This window comes from Labeo rohita, chromosome 25 (assembly GCF_022985175.1).
Source record: "Labeo rohita strain BAU-BD-2019 chromosome 25, IGBB_LRoh.1.0, whole genome shotgun sequence".
NCBI lineage: Eukaryota > Metazoa > Chordata > Actinopteri > Cypriniformes > Cyprinidae > Labeo > Labeo rohita.
Genome location: NC_066893.1, coordinates 3780932 through 3804650, shown reverse-complemented (window position 1 = coordinate 3804650; position 23719 = coordinate 3780932). Strand labels below are relative to the sequence as shown.

The window sequence follows — 23719 nt, the reverse complement described above, 5'->3', positions numbered from 1 at the left end:
AAGCACTGCAGATTTACAGTGAAACCGGTTTATTTGCTTTTGTTTAACATTCAGTTCTGAGAAGACAGGAGGATTTCAGTGTCTCTGCAGTTTGAAATAACACACATATAATAACAACAACAACAACAAAGTTAAAAAAGCCTTCAGATCTCAAACACCCGAGGAATCATTGTTTATCTCACTTTTTAAAGAAAGTGAACTTTTCTGTTTTTACAGAATGGTGTGCCATGGTTTGGAAACATATTATTATATCTTTTACTTTCATTTAGTCACCTTTCATTTAGTCACCTGGTCAAGGTTTGTTTTTGTAACTCAACACAAACAGTGTGAAACTTAATCCCATACCAGAAACAAACTATCAGAATAAGCATATGTTGTTTAAGGCAAACAAGAGACAAAAGACAAAACTACATGATTCTGAAGAATTGACATAAGACTCATAAGAGCTCACTTGAATAAACTACAAACTCTGATGAGTGATGAAATGCTTTATATAGAAACACATCAGAATATGTCAGACATAGTGCACTTGTGCTCTCTGTGTGCTGAATTAACATGACTGCATCAAAATGGACACTGCAACGCTATTAAAATGTCAAAATTCACTTGCACTAAACATTGACTGTGATTTACCCATCTGCAAAGATTTACTGAAGAAAATCTTGTTTACCTTTCATGCCATTTGAAAGCAACATACTCCCTCTAGTGGCACATCATTCTCAATTGAGTCTCAAAGCAGAAGAAAAACGTGTTGCTTAGTGGATCTCTTTGTTATCTTGCTGTAACCTCTTTCAAGATTTTTTCATTAGTTTTAGGTTTTCACCTTTAATGGAAAGAGATAAGAAACAATATAAGCTGCAAGAGGAGAACAGAAACAGGAAAATATCTTTAGCCAAATTCATGTTGTCTGAAGCTCAATGTCCATCTACTGCCCACAAGGATATTTTGGTTTTGACAGTGTATGTGAAGAGTTCAGATGCAAAACCAACTAAAAGCCATATCGGTCAAAAATAAGATATATGATACTGAGTGAATGCTCCTGACACATAGTATATGTCCATCAAATACTTTTACCTCAAAGCGCTAAATTCCAGCCTCAGCCCAATAAGAAGTACCAGTACTTACATAGAAACTTATACAAAGTAGCCAAAAAGAACTGCTAATTTTAAAGAAATATGTCAGATGGACTTGAGGCTTTTGCAGATGAACTCTTCATATATAGTCATTTGTTTGTTTCCTTGGTTGTCTATTCTCATCTATGTATGTTTTGGTTGTTCTGTTTACATGTTAAAGGCTATTTTGATTGGTAAGTATAATTTTGAGTATATTAATAAAGAGAAGATTGCAGCATTTAGATGGGATCAACTCATCCATTTCTGCAACCAAATGAACATGGGCAAGAGAAGTTGCAAGGTGGGGACTCAATGGATTGGACTTTGTTCAGCACATCCCACAGATGCTTGATTGGACTGAGATCTGGGGAATATGGAGGCCAAGTCAACACCTCAAACTTATTGTTGTGCTCCATTCCTGAACCATTTTTGCTTTGTGGCAGGGCACATTATCCTGCTGAATGAAGCCACAGCCACCAGGGAACACCGTTTCCATGAAAGGGTGTACTGCAAAAATGCTTAGATAGGTCGTATGTGTCAAAGTAACATTCACATGGATGGCAGGACACAAGGTTTCCCAGCAGAACATTGCCCAAAGCATCACACTGCCTCCGCCAGCTTGCCTTCTTCCCATAGTGCATCCTGGGGCCATGTGATCCCCAGGTAAGCGACACACACACACCTGGCCATCCATGTGATGTAAAAGAAAACGTAATTCATCAGACCAGGCCACTTTCTTCCTTTGCACTGTGGACCAGATCTGATGCTCACGTGCCTACTGTTGGCACTTTCGGCAGTGGACAGGGGTCAGCAAGGGCACCCTGACTGGTCTGTGGCTATGCAGCCCCATACGTAATAAACTGTGTATTCTGACACCTTTTTATCAGAACCAGCATTAACCTTTTGAGCAATCTGAGCTACAGTAGCTCAACAGTTGTATCAGACCACACGGGCCAGCCTTCACTCCACACATGCATCAATGAGCCTTAATTGGTCACCTATGATCTGCTTTTTTCTGTCAGCCCCAAAACAGACAGACACAATGGAGTTCAGAAAGCAGGAGATGAAGTGATGTAGAGTTATAATCTTAATTTTAAAAAAATAATCTTAGTTGCATTGGTTTCCATGTTTAGTTAGACAATGTCTGACCAACATAAATTCAACAAGTGTTTTATACCAAAACAACAGTGACTTCACAACATCATCCTGTGATGATAAATCCTTGAAATGGAGACTTTTTCTTTTATCTCTAACTTACTCTATACTACGCAACACAGCACCTAACATACAGTTAAGAGTAAACAGTAACACAAAAATAACAAACATTATTAAAATAAATACATTATGTAGAAAAGGTAATGTGGTGGAAGAAAAAGCATGTAAAACACAGATGTGTGTTTGCTCTATTAAAGCCGCAATCACAGACTGCTATTAAGGATTCATAGATCCTTCACAGTATTTTATTCATTACAACTTTTATACTGACAACAAGCCAAAAGTATAATCAGGTGCTAAATTTCAATAAAGGAGCAAAAATGAAACAATTTCTATTTCTAAAACTCTAAAGTAGATGAAAACAATAAACACTGGGTAGAAGTGCTAAAATATCCACAAGAATCAGGAATGTGTACAATCAGAAACTAAACTGAACCACAGAAAGTTTTTTTAATGAGCTTTATTATTTACAGTTTAAATTTGCAGTTGTTTGCAGCCCAAGCAGTAAACTCACCATGTTTATGAGAATCAACTGGTGAATACAGGATCAAAACCACTATCTAGAATTGAGACCACCATACAGTACAAGACCCAGAAAGCTCAGCATATAAACCTGCTAAACCTGTTAAATGACTCATGTCCATTTTTACACGTCTAAAGTATGAATCAACAAAGAAAGCATGTTTGCCTTAAATTCACATGTGCTCTTTTAAGATTGAATATAGAGACCCAGTTTATTATATTAAGTGTCTTTAACCACTATGTACTAACATTTAAATTAATCACCTATTGTGTACTTTTTCTGTAGTTGCATCTGTAAATACACTGTTCACTCCATCCTGACCTTTAAACCCACCATTAACCATACCTGTATCCACATCAATAGCAGCAAAAGTGTATCAACAGACAACATGCACTCAATTGAATAATTAAGTATATTGTACGTGTGCATATACGTACGTGTATATATATATAAATATAGTATATCTTATAGTAAAGACACATACTATAAAGTGGGACTGAATTTTTTTGAATTTTTCCTCATTCATGTTTTACAATAGTAGCATTTGAATCATGAAATTACTTTTAAATTACATGAAATGACTATTTCTCTAGTTAAATTCATTCATTATATACTTAACTCAAACTTTTTCATAAACAGACAATGATTACGATGGATACAGAAGTCAGTTGTTTGTCTGTTGTGTAATCTTACACAATGACAGTGAGGAATCAAAAACCTTAAATCCAGCATAGATGGGTTCAGTGAATGTGGTCTTGAATGTGTACAAGTGTGTGAGTGTGTGTCTTCCAGAGACGCTGTAGAAAGACAGAGTACCATTTGGCCAGTCTAGATACACTTCTACTCTTTTAGAAGGGGGTGAAGGGGCAGGAATGTTGTTGCTCAGATTGTTGTGCCAGACAACAAATCCATCAACAGTGCAGAAAAGACACCAGGACTTGTTATTGTACCCAAACTTACAGATCGTTCCTTCTTTCCTGCTGATTGTTTTATAGGCCACTGAAACACGGGTCCAGCCAGTCCGTTCAACCTCCCAGTAATGGCGTCCAGTCAGACTCTCTCGACACAGAACCTGAGGAATATCTTTAAATCTCTCTGGATGATCAGGATAAGGCTGGTGGGTTTCCACATACTTCACCTCTCCATTCTCAGACAGAATGAGTTGAGTGTTTGCTGTGTTTGGATCAAGTGTGAGACACACAAGAAGAGATACAGTTGTATAATTTTTTTTTAATTTTTTGTTATCATTAAATATGCAAGAGTATGCCTGAAAAGAAACATACATTTTTGTAGTCCTGGTTGGATCCTGAAAGGCTCTCCATAGTCCAAGCTAAAATGACACACAAACATACAGATATAAAGAATTATAAGTAGCTGCAATAGTTATTCACATACAGTCCTTTAATATAACAAGTCCATTACATATTGTTCCAAAGTAGTTTACATAGCTGTGTCAATGATAAACAGCTGTACAGGAAATATAAGTTAAGCTTTATTTCTGTAGGCTACTTTAGACAATGTACTAACAATACTTATATGTGACCCTGGACCACAAAACCAGTCATAAGTGTATTTGACTGAGATGAAAATCATCTAAAGCTGAATAAATAATCTTTCTATTGATGCAAATCTGAAAATCTGGAATCTGATGGTGCAAAATAATCAAATTATTGAGAAAATCGCCTTTAAAGTTGTCCAAATGAAGTTCATAGCAATGCATGTTACTAATCAAAAATTAAGTTTTGATTATTTATTGTTTACAAAATATTTTCATGGAACATAATCTTTAAGAACAATGGTAATGATTTTGGCATAAAGGAAAAATATAAATTTGACCCATTCTATTTATTTTTGTCTATTGCTACAAATATACCCGTGCAACATAAGACTGGTTTTATGGTCCATACTGTACAAAGTAACTTTGCTGCTACATGTCAACTAACTCTGGTGTTAGTAGAATATTAGGTTAGGGTTAGTAGTATAAACTGGCAACGTTACTTATACTGTAGTCAGTAGAATATCTGTTTGGGAGCCATCAGAATAAAGTGTCAGAGGATATCAAGCAGACAGTCTACTACTACTCTAATGACTGTTAGTTGACATGTACTTGCAAATGTACATATAGTCAGCAGAAGTTGACTATGCTTTAATGTCTTTGAGCCCCCTCAGTGAGCAACCAAAGGAGTTCCATTTATCTTATATATATATTTAATCTTAAATATTTAATATTCAGTGGTAAATTATTTGCATTAAGTAATACTGAATACATATCAGTATATGTATCTCTGTATCTCTATCTTCAAAACCTTATATCTGTTAAATAATTTTCTGTTTTAATTTTCCTGTCCATTTTAGATTTGGATCAAGGTCACAGAATCACATTGTACTATGCTACTGTAAAATATTAAAATACTATTAAATATATAAAAAACAGTAAAGAATACTTGAGTATCTCCAGTGAGCAGTTTGGATCCTCTAGTTTGTCAGAGAGCAGCTTGACTCCTAATTCTCCTGGGTGATTGTAGCTCAGATCCAACTCTCTCAGGTGTGAGGGGTTTGAACTCAGAGCTGAAGACAGATAACTACAGCCTTCTTCTGTCACCATACAGCCAGACAACCTATAGCCACATATCAACAATGAAGATGACATCATCTGTGAAGCCCTCAACTTCCATATACCTGAGGAAACATTGTTAATCTCACTCCTTAAATAAACTGAACTTTTCATTTTTTAAACCATTATGCAAATCCTTACCGAGTTCTCATTTCACTAAGGGGTATGTATGGATACTCAGAAGTGACACCAAAGATTAATCATGAAAACAATGATCAGTCATGTTTATGCATCAAACACACAGGACATTCAATGTAAGAGAGTGTAAGTCAGAAAGAATAAAAATGAATGCAAATGCACAATGTATCTTGAAACAGGCTCTTTCAAAATAAATATTTTAAAACTGACACAATAAAAAAATGAATGCTGAACTTTGGTCATGCCAATAGTTTTTGTACTATTCTATGTAATCTGTAGGCATTGCAAAAACATGGGCTTTGTAAGGTGTTTTTTACTGAGTCAGACATGAAGCCTTCAGGTAAACCCCCATATCTGAAACACAAAAAATGACTGGGCAGAAAGAGGTGAAGACAGAAATTGATTTGTAACAAGTGAATTTAAGGACCTGTTGCCTTGGCAACAACTCGAGAATTTAAAAATGTTTATTGTTCCAAAATACCTCAGTATCTCCAGCTGAGAGTTTGGACTCTTCAGGCCATCAGAGAGCAACTTTCCTCCTGAATCCTTCAGATCATTGTTACTCAGGTCCAACTCTCTTAGGACAGAGTTTGAGGATTGTAGAGCTGATGTTACAGTTTCACAGTTTTGGTCAGTAATATTACAGCCAGCAAGACTGAACCAGAGCAGAACACAAAATAATTACATTCTTAACCTCATTCTACAAATAGCATTTTAATCATATCTGGTTAATTCTTGTAAAACAGATCAGGACATCTTAAAAATAAACAAAAGAAAGTCCATTCAGAAGGGAATCTTTATTGTAACACAAGGATTAAAGACTCACAGAGCTTTTCTGCAGTTGATCACAGCTGGTATCAGTCTCCTTCTGCCCTCATCTGATGTGTTGTATTTCTTGAGATCCAGTTCATCCAGCACCTCCTCTGACATCTGAAGCATGTAGGCAATTGTTGAGCAGTGAGCAAGAGAGAGTTTCTTCTCAGAATTTTTGTCTGATTTCACAAACTCCTGAATCTCACTGGACAGAGTCTGATCCTTCACTTCCAGCAGACAGAGGAACAGATTGATTGATCTTTCAGTGGAGAGTCCTTGTCCATCTTTGATCTTCTTTTTAATGTACTGTGTGGTTTTCCTGATGCTCTCTGAACTGTTTTCTGTGTGTGTCAGTAGACCCAGTAAAAGTCTTTGATTGGACTCCAGTGAGATGCCCAGCAGGAACCGCAGGAGAAGATCCAAGTGTCCATTTTTACTCTCAAGGGCTTTATTGACTGTATCCTTGTGCAAATTATGGACTACATCAAAGAACATCAATGTGTCAGTATGTCTCATTACATAATTGTAAAACACATAGAAAGCAGCAAGAAACTCCTGAAAGCTCAAATGTATAAAGCTGTAGACTTTCCTCTGATGAATCACAGATTCCTCTTTAAAAATCACAGTGCAAATCCCAGAATACACTGCAGCGTCTGTGATGTCTATGCCACTCTCTCTCAGATCCTCCTCATAGATCATCACATTGCCTTTAATCAGTTGTCTGAATGCCACTTCAGCAAGTTTCACAATCACTTCTCTGCTGGACTTCTCTGGATCTTTCTTTTCATATTTCTGATTCCTCATGTTGATTTGAATAAGCAAAAAGTGGATGTACATTTTAGTCAGAGTTTGAGGGATTTCTGCACTGTCATCTTGTTTCAAGAGGTTTTGAAGCACAGTGGATGAGATCCAGCAGAAGACAGGTATGTGACACATGATGTGGAGGCTTCTTGCTCTTCTAATGTATGAGATGATCCTGCTGGCTTGATGCTCATCACTGATTCTCTTCCTAAAATATTCTTCCTTTTGAGGGTCATTGAATCCCTGAATTTCGGTTACACGGCTAACGTAATTGGATGGGATCTGACTGGCTGCTGCTGGTCTGGAAGTGATCCAAATGAGAGCAGAGGGAAGCAGCTCTCCTTTCATGAGGTTTGTTATCAACACATCTACTGATGAACTCTCAGTCACATCAGAAACTTTCTCACTGTCTGAAAACATCAGTGTTACTCTGCTTTCATCCAGACCATCAAAGATGAAAACAACTTTACACCCTTTATAAACCTTTGAGTCCAGATTTTGAAGTTCAGGGTGAAAGTCCAGCAGAAGTCTGTGAAGACAGTACTGATGATCTTTAATCAAGTTCAACTCTCGAAATGGAAGAAGAAACATGAAGTCTACATCCTGATTGGCTTTTCCCTCAGCCCAGTCCAGAATAAACTTCTGCACAGAGACGGTTTTTCCAATTCCAGCAATGCCTTTAGTAAGAACAGCTTTGATTTTGACTTTTTCCTCACATCCTGGTTCAGGTAAGGGTTTAAAGATATCATTACAGTTGATTGGAGTGTCTTGTGACTTTTGCATTTGGTCTGATTTCTCCTTTTGTAAAACCTCATGTTCTTCATTCACCCCTTCAGTTTCTCCCTCCATGATGTAGAGCTGTGTGTAGATCTTGTTCAGGAGGGTTTTATTCTCTTGGAGTCCCATTCCCTCTAAAATGCTGTCATACTTGTTCTTCAAGCTGGTTTTGTGTTGCTCTTTGACTCTCTGCAGTTCATCATTCACTGGTTTCTGCAGGTTTCCAATCTCCTCCTGTAGGGCTGAAGATGTATAACAATGATACAAATCAGCAGAGTTGGATCCTCCTATGACATGATGTGTTTGCAGAACAGGACATGTTTTGGATCGCTTTCTACATTTAGGACAGGCAAAGTCTTCTGATGGTCTGGATTTATCCCAATAGCAGCTGATGCACTGTCCGCAGAAAATGTGTCCACAGGTGATAGATACCGGATCTCTCAGAAGCTGCTCACAAACTCCACATCTGGACTGAACATGGATCAGTTTTTTCCTTTCACCACTGCTGTTTTTTGAAGAGGAAATGTGAATTTTGAATCAGAATAGAAATGAAATGATCACAAAGGAAGATTTTGTGTTTTGTTTTAATCTTTAAGTTAGAAATTCATACAAGGATAATTTGGAAAATAGGTTATCCTAACATCAAGTGTGTTGTGGTTAATTGTAAAAAAGACTTTACTCACAATATATAACATCAATCAAAGTTATTCAGCCAATCTCTATTTTTATTCTTCTCCAGATATTCAGAAACAGTGTTTTGTCTTACCCAGGGTCAGAGGTCACTTCTCTATCACTGAAACCGAGGGGCTGCTCCATAGATATGTTACTCTTCATAGACACACAGCTGGGTTCTTTAGAGTCTGCAGTGTTTCCCTCCATCTTCTTTTTAAGACTCATTTTAGAGGTAGTGTCTGTGGCTTTGATAGTGGTGACATGAAAAATAATATACATAATCATCACCAGCCAATTCATTTATTCCTAAAATCCCAAAAAGCATTTGCAGTCCTCTTTGGCAGTGTACAACATTTTTGTGTGAAGAACATTGCAGAATTTCAGTAAGTAATTCATTTAGAACAATTGTTATATGACTTGTGACTAATGAGCTTTCTCAGAGACAGATTTGTTCATTTTTTGTGATCCACAACATCCTTTTCAAACAAAATGACTTGAGATTGGTGATCTAATCAGTTCTGTTTTCTGTATAGGGCACTTCTCAATACAGTAAACAGAAAGGATTAGTCCTCCTCCCATGCCCCTATTCCCGTTGTCAGCCACACTGCAATTGGAGCGGTTTGCCATGCCCAGGCCCGGTTGTACGGAGGTACTAGATGGTGCTAAATACCCTCAAACGAAAGCAAAAGCAGCTGAAGATCTGGCAAAATAGCCAGAATCATTGTGTTTAGAGAGCTTCATTGATTATAACAGAACTTGTGAGATCGTGATGAACTGAGATAAGTGACGCTTTTACATGATAATAAAGTGAGCAGCTTTGTGCACTTTCTAGGCTATAATCCGTTCAGAGTTTGTATGAAAAGCTCGTTTTATACGGTGCAATGTTTCGGGATGACATCTGCATATTTATGCTGGATTCGTTCTTCGCCTGACCCTTGTCCGACATCTTATCAGAATTCTCGGCCCGAGTCCGACCCAAGCCCTCTTCTCCCAAAACAGCTTATACTACTGTTTCAGCTATTAAAGTAGTCCAGTTTTGTATGTAATGGCAAAGTGATTATATTTCGTTTTTTTATCAAGTTAATTTAAACGTTTTGAAGCTTTTTTTTTGTTCATTAACTATAAGTTTTTGTTTTTTAAAGTAACGACAAAGCGGCCAGCGGAAGACTGATCATAGTCTGTTTGATCAATTTTGCCATCTCAAATCATCACGACTTGCCTAAAATAAAATATCTATAGCTATATAGTTTAAGTATAAATCAATGTTAGTTTAAACGTTAAACCTAGATAAATGTGTGATATTAGGCACATATCCAATCATTTGTGTGGAAAGTGGAAGCTAAAGCCGAACAAAAAGCTTCGCAGAACATGGAGGCGCCAGCATGATCATTTGCATTTTTTTTTTCAGTGGAAACCATTTTAAATATTCCGTCATTTTTGCTGATAAAAGTAAGAATAATACATCATTCCAAACTGTAAAGGGTGTACTTTTATTTGTGTGCACTCACAATATCAACAAAATGTTGCAAATGGTGCTTCTAACGTGAAGAAAACAAACATTATGCGCTGTCTGTGGTCTCAACAGGAGCGCTTCACAAAAATGAACTGAAACTCAGCGAATACATAACTCACAGACATGATACATATATCTATAGAAAGCTTTAAATTACAACTTAACGAAATGAAGAAAACAAAAACTATTTCATTATGTAATCTTTAAGGATGCATTTCTCTCTTAAGGAGCATCCAAAGAGGAGATGGCGAGTCGGGATCGGCAACTTCATCTTTGCTACACTGACTCAGAAAACACTAGTTTATTAATGAATAATTCAAAAATCTCCTTACTATTTCCCCCCGACACATTCATGGTAATAACTTTTGCTGGTGTTTGCGAAAAGCTTTAGCCTATTGCGTGCGTTTGAACGCAGAACTGAACTGCCGGGACATATCAACCAGTAGCCTAATTTCATTGCCAGTAACGGACGGTAAAGTTCAGGAATGAATAGTATGCGATTTATGACAAAATAGTCCCACAGCTGATCCTTAATTTTTTCTTACGTGTTTCACCGTTAACAAGAATTCAAAATGGATACATTTCACGTGACACCGGAAAAAGACATGGAAAATCAGAAAAACAGCAAGCACATTTGGTTAAAAATGAAAGGCTGTCAACTGACACTTAAAACGGGAAGCTTTGCCATGAGATTCAAGAGTCAAAAGCTCCTTCACAGTTTAGTAAACGTTGGCAACCTCTTTAAGTTATTCTTGACTGCGCTGTATTGACTGCTTTGGTGCGTTGCAATACGGGAGATACTCAAGAGTCAAATGTCGCCCATGGTGACAGTAATACATATTCTGCATCCAGCAATTTCTCCAAGTCTTGAACACATATTCTATGTATGTACAGTAAATGCTGTAAATTTGGCAGTATTGTATGTTTCAGTGTCTGTGCATAAAATATATATGATTTTTCACGAAGCAGGCCGGCGCCAGTTGAGCATTTGGGCAGATAAAGGTCTGAAAAAATCAATCATTTGGGGAAAGCAATCATATGAAGGTTTGCATTACAATGCACACAAACTTTTATGTTCAGTTGAAGTAGGTTTTTTTTTTTTTTGGTATAATTTATGGTGATTTTTTGAGACACAGCATATTAAGAAAACATTTTGTGTGAGAACAGGCTACTCAAGATCACATTGCAGTATATTGTGATATAAGTTAGCTGCTTTTCCGTTTAATGTTTTAACGTTTTACTGTATTCTTTTTGTCTGATCATGTGTTTAGTTTTACAATCACTGTGCAATTGGCATAAAGTTTACAGCACCCCCCATCCTCTCAATAGGTGCATATGAAGAAAAAACATATATATATATATATGTTCCAACTACTTTTCCACTTGATGCGAAATAGATATTTATTCTATTAATTTTCATCCTGAAATACTTTCCAATCATTAGTAGCCTATATTTCTGCAGCATTGGGTTGACCAGAGTCAGGCTTGCACTTACTGTATAACTCCATAGGACCAAAAAAAGAAACAAAAAACAAAACAATAAAAGAATAAAATGTTGAACTTTCAACTTTCAGCTTTACTAAAGCAGTCAAGTTTATAGTTATTGCCACATCCTACTTTTATCCTTATATCCTCTATCCTTTTATCCTTAAAAAAATATATCTAATATTTTTATATCGAGTGTGAGTTTGTCGAGGCACATAAAAATGCAGTTGCTGATAAAAATGTGGCAAACATAAAATATGCTTTTTGTTGTGCTGAAATTAAAACTGAATTCTCTCTGTCTTTCTCTACAAACTTGTTGAGAAATTAACCTAATGAATGACTATGCTGCAAATATGGGCTTAACTTCAATTACTGCTACTTATAGGCTCTATATTGTCATTGCAATTATTACTGTTTACACAAATTGCATGATGTGATGTATTAATTAGAGTTAAATATGGCTTCACAGATTTATAATCTCAATTCCATGTGTCCATTAAAAGTTCTTACCGTAGCTTGGACTCGCTGGTGTGCTTTTTTTTCAGCCTTTTTCCTATAAAAAAAGAAAAAGAAAAAGAAAAAGAAAAAGACTTGAGAAAAAAAAATGTTACCAACGATTATTCTATAATCCTGACCTTGCATCCACAGCGTCCCACTGTTAGTTTATTTCAGGTAATCAAAACTTAACTGAAGAAGATTGTTCGTGCATGCACTTTCACAATAAAATTTACAGTAGGTGTGGTCTTTACACACCATAGCTTCAGCATCTACTTATTAACTTTTGGAGTAGGGACATGTTATACCCAAGAGCAAAACAAAAAGACATGAACTTTCTTTTATTCCCCATGTTTTTAAATTGTTTTATAAATGACCTATTTGTGGTGTTTGAGTATGTTATTTTTATGCATTTTAGGTTGCTGCTAAAAGAAAAAGTAAAAGAAAAGAAAAAACTGTTCTTTTTTATACTCCAATAACCTGCCTTGTCAAGTTTTTAAAATAAAACTAAAACTAAACTACAGGTGCATCCCAATCACACCTATTAAGTTTATGCACTTTTGAACACTACTTTAATGTGCATTATACAGAAGCAAGATGAAAAGAAAATCCCTACTATATTTTTCTGCAGTCAATGTTCCCCTCAGAAAAACATTCATATAAACTCCCACCTCCAACTCTATCACGTTTTTTAACATCTCAACTGAATTGAATTATCACATATTTCTATTTATTTTCAATTGGGAGAATCATTAACATCCTTAGCAATAAATTATTCATAATTTATTGATACTCCCTAATTCCTCTTTTTCATCTTTCATCTGTTCAGAATGGACAAACAGTCACTCTGACCTGTAAAACCAGCAGTGCCAGGACACCAGTCACACGGCTGGTGTAAGTCTTGTTTCTCCTGAACCCTACAGAGGCGATTATGGAACTGATTTTACTCTGGAAAACTGTAGACTGAAGTCATTGTAAGCTTTTGATGTTTTTGTAAGTTTTTGGATAAGTCATCAATAGTAGGTTACCACCATTCTTATGATAGTTATTAATAAAAACCTGATCTAAAATCACCTAACCACCTAACTAAAATAAAATGTTAGTTATTGATTAGTTTTATATTAATTATGAAACTGTATTGGTTAATGCAATAAATCTGCAGCAGTACTAACGGTACAGTACTTATTTTTCGGTACATTACTCTCTGTGTAATAACAAAACAATTTTTTTTTCAGTGAAAAAATAAGTTGAAAAATCTCAGTTTCAACTTTTTTTTTTTTTTTTTTTTCCAGAAAATCTTGTATTTTAATTTTTCTGATAATCAAGTACAGGCATTAAACATTTGTTTATTTTTAATAAAATGAAAATTAGACCCTTTTATTTTCTTACATTTGCAGAAAGCACATACTTTGTGGTCATATGGTCAAATAAGCCTAAAATGCAAAATTAGCCTGATTAGAGATAGAAAAGCATAAATATTTGTAAAGTTGCACTCACACAGTAAAATTCACAGAGTAAAATTAACTCTATTCAGAGAACATTTGGTCCCTCTCTAAATAGAGTTAAATTAACACTGAAGCAGAGTTAAAGTTAATGAGATAATGAAGTGATCAATTAAAAGGTGATTGAGCATTAGTGATGAACACCTGCTGTTAACAAACAGAATCACTGAAGAAAAGAGAAACACAAGAACTACAACTGATTTCAGCCACATTTTAAATCAACTGAAATAAAAGATATTAAATCTCTCAAGATCTGATTAAACAACTCCACAAACAGCATCACCAGCTTCACTCATTATAATAAAAAAAAACAAAATAAAAAAAAAACATGATGCCACCATAATTGTGGTCAAGGTTTGCTTTAGTTTGTCTCTTGACCCTTTTAATAACTTACAATAATTTAGCTTTTAAGCAATTATAATATTGTTTCACAGCAAACATTTGTGTATTGCAGAATCAAATGTTTGAAGCAACAGATTGTTTTATGCTTTCTGCTTATAGCTCATTTGTGTGAAAGCGATCTTTCTCTTTGGTTTATTGATGGGCATATTGCTGAAAAAAGGTCCTATTAAACAATCACCACCATAAAGCTTCAATTTTGAAAAAAAAGAGGTGCATTGGCTCAGGAGTTTAGACATGAACACTTATCACATGATCCTCAACAGTGGTGACAATAATTATTCATACTGCAGTGCATGATGGGAGTTTTTACTATGTTGTTACCCAGCATGCATTGCAGCATGAAGCATTTTGTTGATTGTCACCATTGTTGAGATTCATATACTGGTACTCGATGTCTGTGTGTCTCTGAATAATAGCAGTGTTTACTTATGCTTTACATGAACCTAAAATAATTTTTCATTACTACATTCTAGTTTTTTTTTTCTTTGTTTTGACTGCTCAAGTTTCATGGGGCTGATTATGGTTATCCAAATGCATAAACTGAGAAAAACGTACCTTGGACGTAGTCAAATCATCTCACAATAAACATCTCAAGATATAAAATCAATTAAAACGTGTTTAATGTAAAACACTGACCACGCTACTTCACAACATCACATGTACAGTTTAACAGAGATCTAACCCAAAAACTGAAGGGTCAAGAGCTAAACTAAAACAAATGCTGATCTCCATGATGGTGGCATCATTTTAACCACTAAAACCAACTTTTGCTCCTCTGTAAATTTCAATAAGATCTTCTGTAGACGTGTGGCAGTAATAAAGTCAGTCTGGTTAGTAATGAGTGAAGCTGCTGCTGCTGTTTGTGGAGTTGTTTAATCATCATCTGCTGAGATCTTGAGAGATTTAATCACTTATTTTATTTCAGTTGATTTAATTGTCTGAAATCAGTTGTAGTTCTTGTGTTTCTTTTTTCTTTATTGATTCTGCTTGTTAACAGCAGGTGTTCATCACTAATGCTCAATCACCTTTTAATTGATCACTTCATTATCTCATTAACTTTAACTCTGCTTCAGTGTTAATTTAACTCTATTTAGAGAGGGACCAAATGTTCTCTGAATAGAGTTGATTTTACTCTGGGGATTTTACTGTGCACAGTTGTGAACATGAGAAAATAACATATGTTAAATACAGTTTTATTTATCAAATGTTCTCATATTTAATGTTTTGATGTTTGGTGTTTTTCATTGTGTGATTTTTGTTAAATTGTATAAACATCCTCAAACATCACTGTAATTATCAATTATGATGTTAATCCCACAACAATTAAAAAACAAAAACAGATGTCCCTGTTGTTTTTATTCGTATATAATCATAAGTGAGATTTAAGTGATATTTTGACCACTGAACCAGGAAATGTCTCCATTTTCATTTCAGAAATATGGTCACCTTAATATTTTCACTTGGCAGTTTGTGGGCTTCCATAGATTTAAAATCACAAAACAGATCCTGAAAAGCACTCACACCACAGACTAAACATACAAAAATATCTGGAAATGTCACAGGAGGTAAATCATCAGGGTCTTTCTCTTTCTACATTCTCTTGCAGGCACCTCAATCAGATCCGTTTCTTGTGTCCGCTAGAAGTTTGTCTCTGTGTCACACCCCTGGACTCTTTAGTTGGTTTCCACCATCATTTCCCCCTGCAGCTCTGTGTATTTTGGTATCTCCCTCCCTCCTGTTTGTAATCAGTCTGTGTGTATATATAGCGTGTGTTTTCCCTTTTCGTTTGTCGGACGTTAACGTTACCTCCCTGTGTTTCCGGTGTTTCCAGTGTTCCTTGTGGATTATTAAAGATATTTTGTTTCATTACGTCATTGTTAGTCTGTTCCTGCCTGAAGCGTGACAGAACGTCCGACCTACATTTTTTTTTTTTTGCATATTCCCCCCCGTTTTGTTTATCGTTCGTTTTCCAGTCTTTTGTTTCTGTTGTGTGTTTATTATGTATCACATCCGACCAGAATTCATCCTCCTCCAGCTGAAGCAGGGGGATTTACCGCTCGAGGGATATACCATCATGTTCCAGCTTGTAGCTCACACCACCAGCTACCCGGACAACGCGCTCTGTGCGTTTTATAACGCCAGCCTCAACGCGTCATGCAGAGCACCATCGTCCGAAGACGGCCCTCGAGCGGATTTCGCCGCGTTTGTGGAGTGGACACTGGCGAGAAACCGATCCTCGTTCCCCGCCTGTTCCATGGATAATCTCGCCAGTGCCACTCCAGACCCAGAACCCAGCCGGCCACCCTGACCCGCGGAATCCCAGCCAGAGCCCACCGATGACGGAGAGCTACAGCCCGCCGCAACCAGCGTGCCATCGCTGAGAGGAGCGACAGAGCAGCTGATCACCACGGAGCCTGAGTTGCACGAGCCGTCAGATCAGGTGCGTGAGCCGGCCACAATGACCGCGACGGTGGAGGGGGCAGTGGAAAATGAGAGTGCTGAGGACAGCATTACCCACTGCACCACCGCTGAGGGTGAGCTGAATTGGATTTTGGGACATTTGACAATGAACGATATACCTGATAATTCTGAGGATGTTAATACCGGACTCTCTGTAATTTCCGAACTATCTACCTGCTCTGATTTCCCTCCCTCCCTCCCTCCCTCCCTCCCTCCCTCCCTCCCTCCCTCCCTCCCTCCCTCCCTCCCTCAGTCTAAGAACCATAATGTTTCAGCCATGCCACCACTGCTGCCTGTCAGTCCCTCTACTCACCCTCAGCCCACCATCTGTGCGGTGGGTTCGCCGCAGGTCTGCCAGTCACCATCGGCGTCATGGCTGGAGGATCCCTCATCTCCGCCTTCAGCCTCTGAGTCCTGGACTCCACCTCCCTGCGGCTCCACCCCGTCTCTCAGCTCCCTCGTCTCCACCGTCGCCCGTCGGTCCACCAGCTCCACCGGGCTCCATCGTCCTTTCGGCTCCGCCCCGGTCTGTCGTCATCCCACCTTCGCCTCAGGATTCTACTCCTCCGGCTGCGCCTCGTCACTCCATCCCACCGGCTCCGTGGAACTCCTCCATCCCTTTGGCACAGCCTCAGACCTCTGTCGCTCCGTCTCCGCCTTGGTTGCCAGAGCCTTGGCTCCGCCTGGGACCTCCAGATCCTCGGTGTCGCCAAGGATCATCGGCTCTCTGTCTCTGCCTCGGGCTCTACCACCACCTGCTCCGCCTCCGTCGGTCGGCCCCATGGAGTCGTTAGCATTTCCTCCACCATGGCTCCTCCCTCCATCGGCTCCACCGTGGGGTTCCATCATGGCTGCGGTCTGGGTCTCACCTGGCTCCTCCTGCTCCAGCCCCCTCCTGTCACCTCCTTGGCTCCTCCCTCCATCACCTCCATGGAATATTCCGTCATCACCCTGGACTCCATCTTTTGCCCTCCGTCCTCCGCCGAAGCCCCCTCCTAAGACTTTGTACATTTTGTTTTCCCTGTTTGTCGGCGCGAGGATGCGCCTTCCGGGAGGGGGAGGTAATGTCACACCCCTGGACTCTTTAGTTGGTTTCTACCATCATTTCCCCCTGCAGCTCTGTGTGTTTTGGTATCTCCCTCATTGTCTGCACCTGTGTTTGTAATCAGTCTGTGTGTATATATAGCGTGTGTTTTCCCTTTTCGTTTGTCGGACGTTAACGTTACCTCCCTGTGTTTCCGGTGTTTCCAGTGTTCCTTGTGGATTATTAAAGATATTTCGTTTCATTACGTCATTGTTAGTCTGTTCCTGCCTGAAGCGTGACACTCTGTATCAGAGTCTTGCACAGGTCCTGTTTGATAAACCTGCACCCACAATTAACTGGACAGATTATTAACAACCAAAAGAACTGAGCTCATGTCAGAGTGATGAAAACATGATCAAGATCATTTAAAATATAATGGAATTCCCAAAGTTGTATGAAAAGTTGTACTATTTCTGCTATGTTTTGTTTATTTCCTTTTTAGTAAAATTAAATGTGACCTTGTTGTCCTGAACACGGCTTGACTGCAAAATGTTTTCACTATGAGCGGAAGCAGTAGCCGTGCAGCGATTCCACCGTATAGGAATTATAGTAAATTTCGTTCATTTAATCGACTTTTCAACATTGTTTTTTACACATTTTCGCGTAGTAACTGATTGTTTTAAGTCTCGCCCGATGCCTCACAATATGGCGGCGCCCCCTTGTTTACGTCCCAGAATGCACTGCACAGTGATGTCAGATGCCAAGCCCTATAGGAAAGGTAACCTTAACCCTTGAACTGTCACCGTCCATTCTGTAGGACGCCTAAGTTTACTTCACCATTTTGCAAATAAATCCTAATCTAATCATGACAAACTATATATATCGTTGCAAAGGTCTAAGACCCCTAAATAGATATTTTACCACTCTTTTGTTACAAATTATGTAGGAAAACTAATAGATTAATTTATGACAAGAGTACACCTCAAAAATCTACTTCATAACAGGAGTTCTGACCTTTGTCACAAGACTTTCTTTGTTGCCTTCTTACCCATCACGCAATAGAAATCTTAAGAAATTATATATCACCTGAAAACTTAAAATCTCAAAATTCATCCTTTAAAAACCATTTTAAAATCAGACATTGCATTACCATGGACATTGTACATCAAAATCATATTACAAAATGTTTTCATTCATGAATTATAAAAATGTAACTCTGGATAGTGCATTTTCATGTCTGTGTTTAAAATAGGGAGTGACAGTTAAAGGGTTAAATGATGTCTGTTGTGTCTGACGATCTTGCCCTATATAGAAAATAAAGCTTACTTGACCTTCAAGGGGGGACGGGCTGCCCCCTTAATATAATGGCAGGGGTAACACTGATTTCTGAAAAGAATAAATCTGTCACGGTTCATGGGTCTGTGTGTTCATTCCTGTGTTTGTTGGTGTGTCTGTGTCATGTTGTCACCGGTCTGACTGCCTGTTAGCGTTGCTCAGCAACCCTGGTGTTGGGAGCTAATCAGTGCAGCTGCACCTGTTGTTCATTACTGTTACCTGTATCTGTCTCGCGTTTGCTGTGTTTGTTGTCAGATCGTTGTTCGCTCATGTCTTGTCGTTTTGCTCTCCAGTGTCTCTTGTTCTAGGATTGCTTCTTGTTCCATGTGGATATTCAGCCCCAGTGGATTTTGCCGAACCACTTGTGGATTACACATGCAGCGACGGATCGTTTCACCCACCTGTTGCTTTCTCCGTGTATTTAGGACTGAGGCTTGCAGCCTTACTTCTTCTGACCGTTTGCCTTGCTTTATCTTTCCTGCACGATCTTTAATAAACTTTGTTACACTTGCTATTGGATTTCGAGTCAAGTTTGTGAATCAGTGTTTTAATATGATAAATATGAGGCACCACATATAATTAAAATCGAACTTTGCTTATAAATACATACATAAAACACGTGCATACAGACCTATAAATTACTCACAAATACTATTGGATGTTCAATATATACACACAGATACACATACATACATACATATATATATATATATATGTCAATGACGTGACACTACTTTTGTGTCCATATGATTTAATTAAATTTAAAAAGGTAAAACTTTCAAAATAAGTGTGCACAATAATTGCGATGGCGATGAATATGAAGGTATATAGGTTATAAATCACACGATACACAAGGAATACGAATTCAAGGCAACATAAATACATGTGACTCTAAATAATAACCGACAGCAAACCAAGCCTTTGGTTATTATCTAAATATTATCGGTTATTATCTAAATAATAACCGACAGCAAACTGAACAGAAAGGAAACTTTAAATAGGATAACTGACGAGGGCAAAACAGGTGATGGGAGTTAACTAATAATGAACTAATGAGAACAAGAACATAACTAAATAAGGACAAATAGGAACTAGAAGGAACCGACACAAAAGGACTAAACCAATATGTAAAACAAAACAAGAAAAGAGTTCATAATTGTGACAGTTCGCCCCCCTCCCGGTAGGCGTGACATTGTGCCGTAGAAGAACCAACGGTGGAGGGAGGACAGGGGTTCAGGAGGAGGGGGACAACTGACCAAGGCGGAGCCGGAGGGACGAGGGAGCCCGGTGGAGCTGGTGGACTGTCGGGATCCAGTGGAGACGAGGGAGCTGGAAGCCATGGTGTTCTAGCCTCATTTCTTGTGGTCGGGTTATTCTGTCACGTGTTGTCCAAGGAAGGCGATAAAGATGAAGGTAATCCACAAAAGGCTTTAATTATAAACCACACGATACATAAGGAATAAGAATTCAAGGCAATATAAACATGTGATTCTAAATAATAACCGACCACAAACTGAACAGAAAGGAGACTTTAAATAGGGTAGCTGACGAGGGAAAAACAGGTGATGGGAGTTAACTAATAATGAACTAATGAGAACAGGAACATAACCAAACAAGGACAAATAGGAACTGGAAGGAACCAACACAAAATAACTAAACCAATAGGTAAAACAAAACAAGAAAAGAGTTCATAACTGTGACAGGCATAATCTTACATTAGTACTATTTAATAGTAAATAAAAGTAAATGGGGCATCATTGTTCTGAATATTCTAATAAATCTGGGGAATTATGTGAATCAAGTCAAATTCCTGAATTGTCAAGGTGGTGTAATCACCATTCAAAGAGCCATTTTGTTAATATTTTGAAAAAAGATAATGTGACAGGAAATTATATTACAGAGAAGGACCTCTGGTGATACTAACTGCTGCATGCAAAGGTTAGTAACTCTCTTTAAAATGTGAGATAATTTGACATTTTTAGGGTATGGTCAGGTATTCTTAGGTATACATGTCAAATGGTATGACCTCAGGAATACATTGATAATTCATTAATATTATAGATGTTACGGATCTGGTCGGTGAGCTGCGGACCGCTCACCACCAGATGTCGCTCTCACCTTGTTCTCACACACTGACTGTTGCACTACACCCCGGACTCCATTCCCCATCAGCCGTTGCACATCTCCCGCGTCCAATCAGAGACACTATTTATACCCCGGTCTTCCTGTGACTCTCTGCCGAGTATTGAACTGTGTTAAGCATTCATACAAAGCGTTTCTTTGATGTTCCCCAAAGATTACCCTGAGCAAGATCATTCCCTAAAATAAAAGCAACGCCTGGAACAGGAGGGGGAGGTCGTATTCTGACAGTCACATCACCATTTATGAGATCAGATTTGAGATGTACCTTATGCAAGGGGACTTTTAGAAAGGTCATTTCAATACCCCTAATTAAAACATCCTTCCTGGTTGCAGTCTGATCTGACAGGGGAAGAACTCTCTCTACTAAAAATGAATGAGAGGCTCCCATATCTCTCAGGATCGTCACAGGAACATCTCCCTCCTTTCCTGGCAGAGACACAATGCCAGTAGTAATAAATGGGGCATATTCTGCATAGTTCTCAACATCAGCTGTTTTTGACATTACATCCTTAACCTCAGAATTTTGTTTGGGAACTAGGGATGTTAACCGATGACCGTTTGACCGGTGGTTGACCGTATCAACGTTAACCGGTCAAAGTTGTCGGTAGTCGGTTAAAAAAAAAAGTGATATCTAAATTAGGCTATTATAGACAGTGGACTATACGCTACTACAGTTAGCCATCTCATTCCTCATCTTTTTGTGTTAAGTGAACAAATTATCCCTCACACTCAATTTTTCATAACTCGCCTGTTTGTACTTAATAAACCAATAAAAACATTTGGCGCGAGGTCACAGCGTTTGGGTTCGCGCGCTCACAAGGTTTGCGAAAAGTAAAGGCAACAGGCTAAAACACTCGAGGTTAGAGCGGCGTCTCTTCGGAGCTGTCATTTTCTTAAATGAGCCGTGGCAATGTTTCAAATGAGCTTCTAACCTAGACAAACGCCTTTATTTTCAAAGCGATCACCTTGTACCCAAACCATTTGAAACTAAGGAGCCATTTGTCCTACGATTACATACAACAAGCTCTTCGGCGCCGCGTTTGCGGGACTCATGTTTCGCGCTGTAGGGGATTTTAAAAAAGTGACGTGAGTGACAGTGTGTGTGTGTGTGTGCGGGAGGCAGAGCGGCAGAGAGATGCGACAGAGTTGCGAAATTGCAGGCGCGGCTCGAAATGGCTGTTATTTCAAATAGCGTACCATATTTTAAACTAATCGGTTAACCGGTTTCAACCGGCTAATGAGGCTCGGCGGTCGGTCAAGAAATTTTTTAGTTTTCGCCATCCCTATTGGGAACCTCAATATTTCTTCTTGAAATCAGTACAATCACTACTTTATTTTCTTATCTGATGAAGTGTTTTGACTTACAGGGTGCACACTGGAAACAGTGCTTGATGTTGTCACTGGAGGGATCCACTGATTCAAAAGGACCTTTTACTCTGATCACTTTACCCTCTTCCAGTAAAAGACACTCTGTGAGTCAGAACAAATTTGTCGGCCAATACAGCCGCATCAGCTAAGTTAAGGCCTTGTGTTCATTCAGGTAAGTAGACACAGATCCAGGTACACAATTTTTAAACTGCTCTCCTAGAATTAACTCCCTTAACAGGTTCAAGATTTCTACTTTTTGAGTTTGGCAAATTTTTGGAAGAAAAAATGAAGTACTGACCAGAATTTCCTGGCTTTGCATCTCTGATACCTGATTATCGTCAAACTTGCCTCTCTAGTCTTCAAAAGACTGCCGGGCTCGACGCAGCGCCTGGCACACAGACCGTTTTTTCTGTCATTAAACTAGCAAAAGTGAATTCAGACATGGCCTAAGTGCACCTGCGCCATGCGCTTAGAACGTTAAAATGGAGCCCAAAATGTCAAATGACTGAGACATAAACTTTATAAATTTCAAATTGGACACATTGTTAGTCATTTGACACAGCAAGGATGATCAGCTGTCCTTTCTGTGTCCCTTTAGCTCTGTTTTAGGCATCTTGCATTGAAGACATTGCCTTTTATTGCTCTTCCCACATCTGCAGACCTTATGTCTCCTGCAGCAGGCATATGGCATGTTTACGCAGGCAATCAGGGACCCTGGTCATTTGTCTTCTGGGGCCTCATGTATCAGCGCTGCGTACGCACAAAAACTTTGCTTACGCCAGTTTTCACGCTCACAATTGAATTGCTAAACATTGAATTGAATTGCTTCTATTAATCTGTAATTGATAAAATAGGCTAATTGACTTCCTATTGTCACACAAGCCTTATGGAAATGTTCTCAATTATGCAACTAAGTTAGAACATATAAAAGCATGTGCAAATTTATACAACCCTTCGTCTATGGCAATGACAGCGTTGGCCTTATTAGAGGACATTGCCAATGGCAGAATCCGAAGAGAACGAGTTTTTAGGGACCAAAATGATTTTCTGGACCACGATAATGATACGATACAGTTGACCAGCCAAACATTAAAGCGCAATTTACAGCGATTGCTGGTTTTCCTAATGTAATCGGAGCAATCGACTGCACACACATTGCTATAAAGGCGCCATCTGAAGAAAAATTTGCATATGTGAATCGGAAACATTTCCATTCAATAAATGTGCAAATAATATGTGATGCATAAATGCACCTAACAAATATTGTGGCAAGGTGGCCTGACTGAAAAACATAATTCATACATCCTTACAAACAGCATGGCTGGGAT

The 23719-nt window shown here is 38.4% G+C and overlaps 1 protein-coding gene across 3 annotated transcripts in view; it reads right to left on the bottom strand.

Moving 5' to 3' along the window:
* The window catches only part of LOC127156202 (protein NLRC3), an 83047-nt gene that overhangs the window by 40541 nt on the left and 18787 nt on the right, over positions 1 to 23719 (bottom strand). The window contains exons 3-8 of one of the 3 annotated variants that reach the window (XM_051098945.1): positions 8760 to 8910; positions 6429 to 8498; positions 6084 to 6257; positions 5295 to 5468; positions 4134 to 4180; positions 1207 to 4023 (exon numbers count right to left, since the gene is read on the bottom strand). In XM_051098945.1, the coding sequence (XP_050954902.1) occupies positions 3515 to 4023; positions 4134 to 4180; positions 5295 to 5468; positions 6084 to 6257; positions 6429 to 8498; positions 8760 to 8890 (3105 nt within the window). In that variant the 5' untranslated portion in view covers positions 8891 to 8910 and the 3' untranslated portion in view covers positions 1207 to 3514. Of the gene's footprint in view, positions 1 to 1206; positions 4024 to 4133; positions 4181 to 5294; positions 5957 to 6083; positions 6258 to 6428; positions 8499 to 8759; positions 8911 to 23719 lie in introns of those variants that run through there. The other 2 variants (XM_051098944.1, XM_051098947.1) reach the window with 2 other exon arrangements.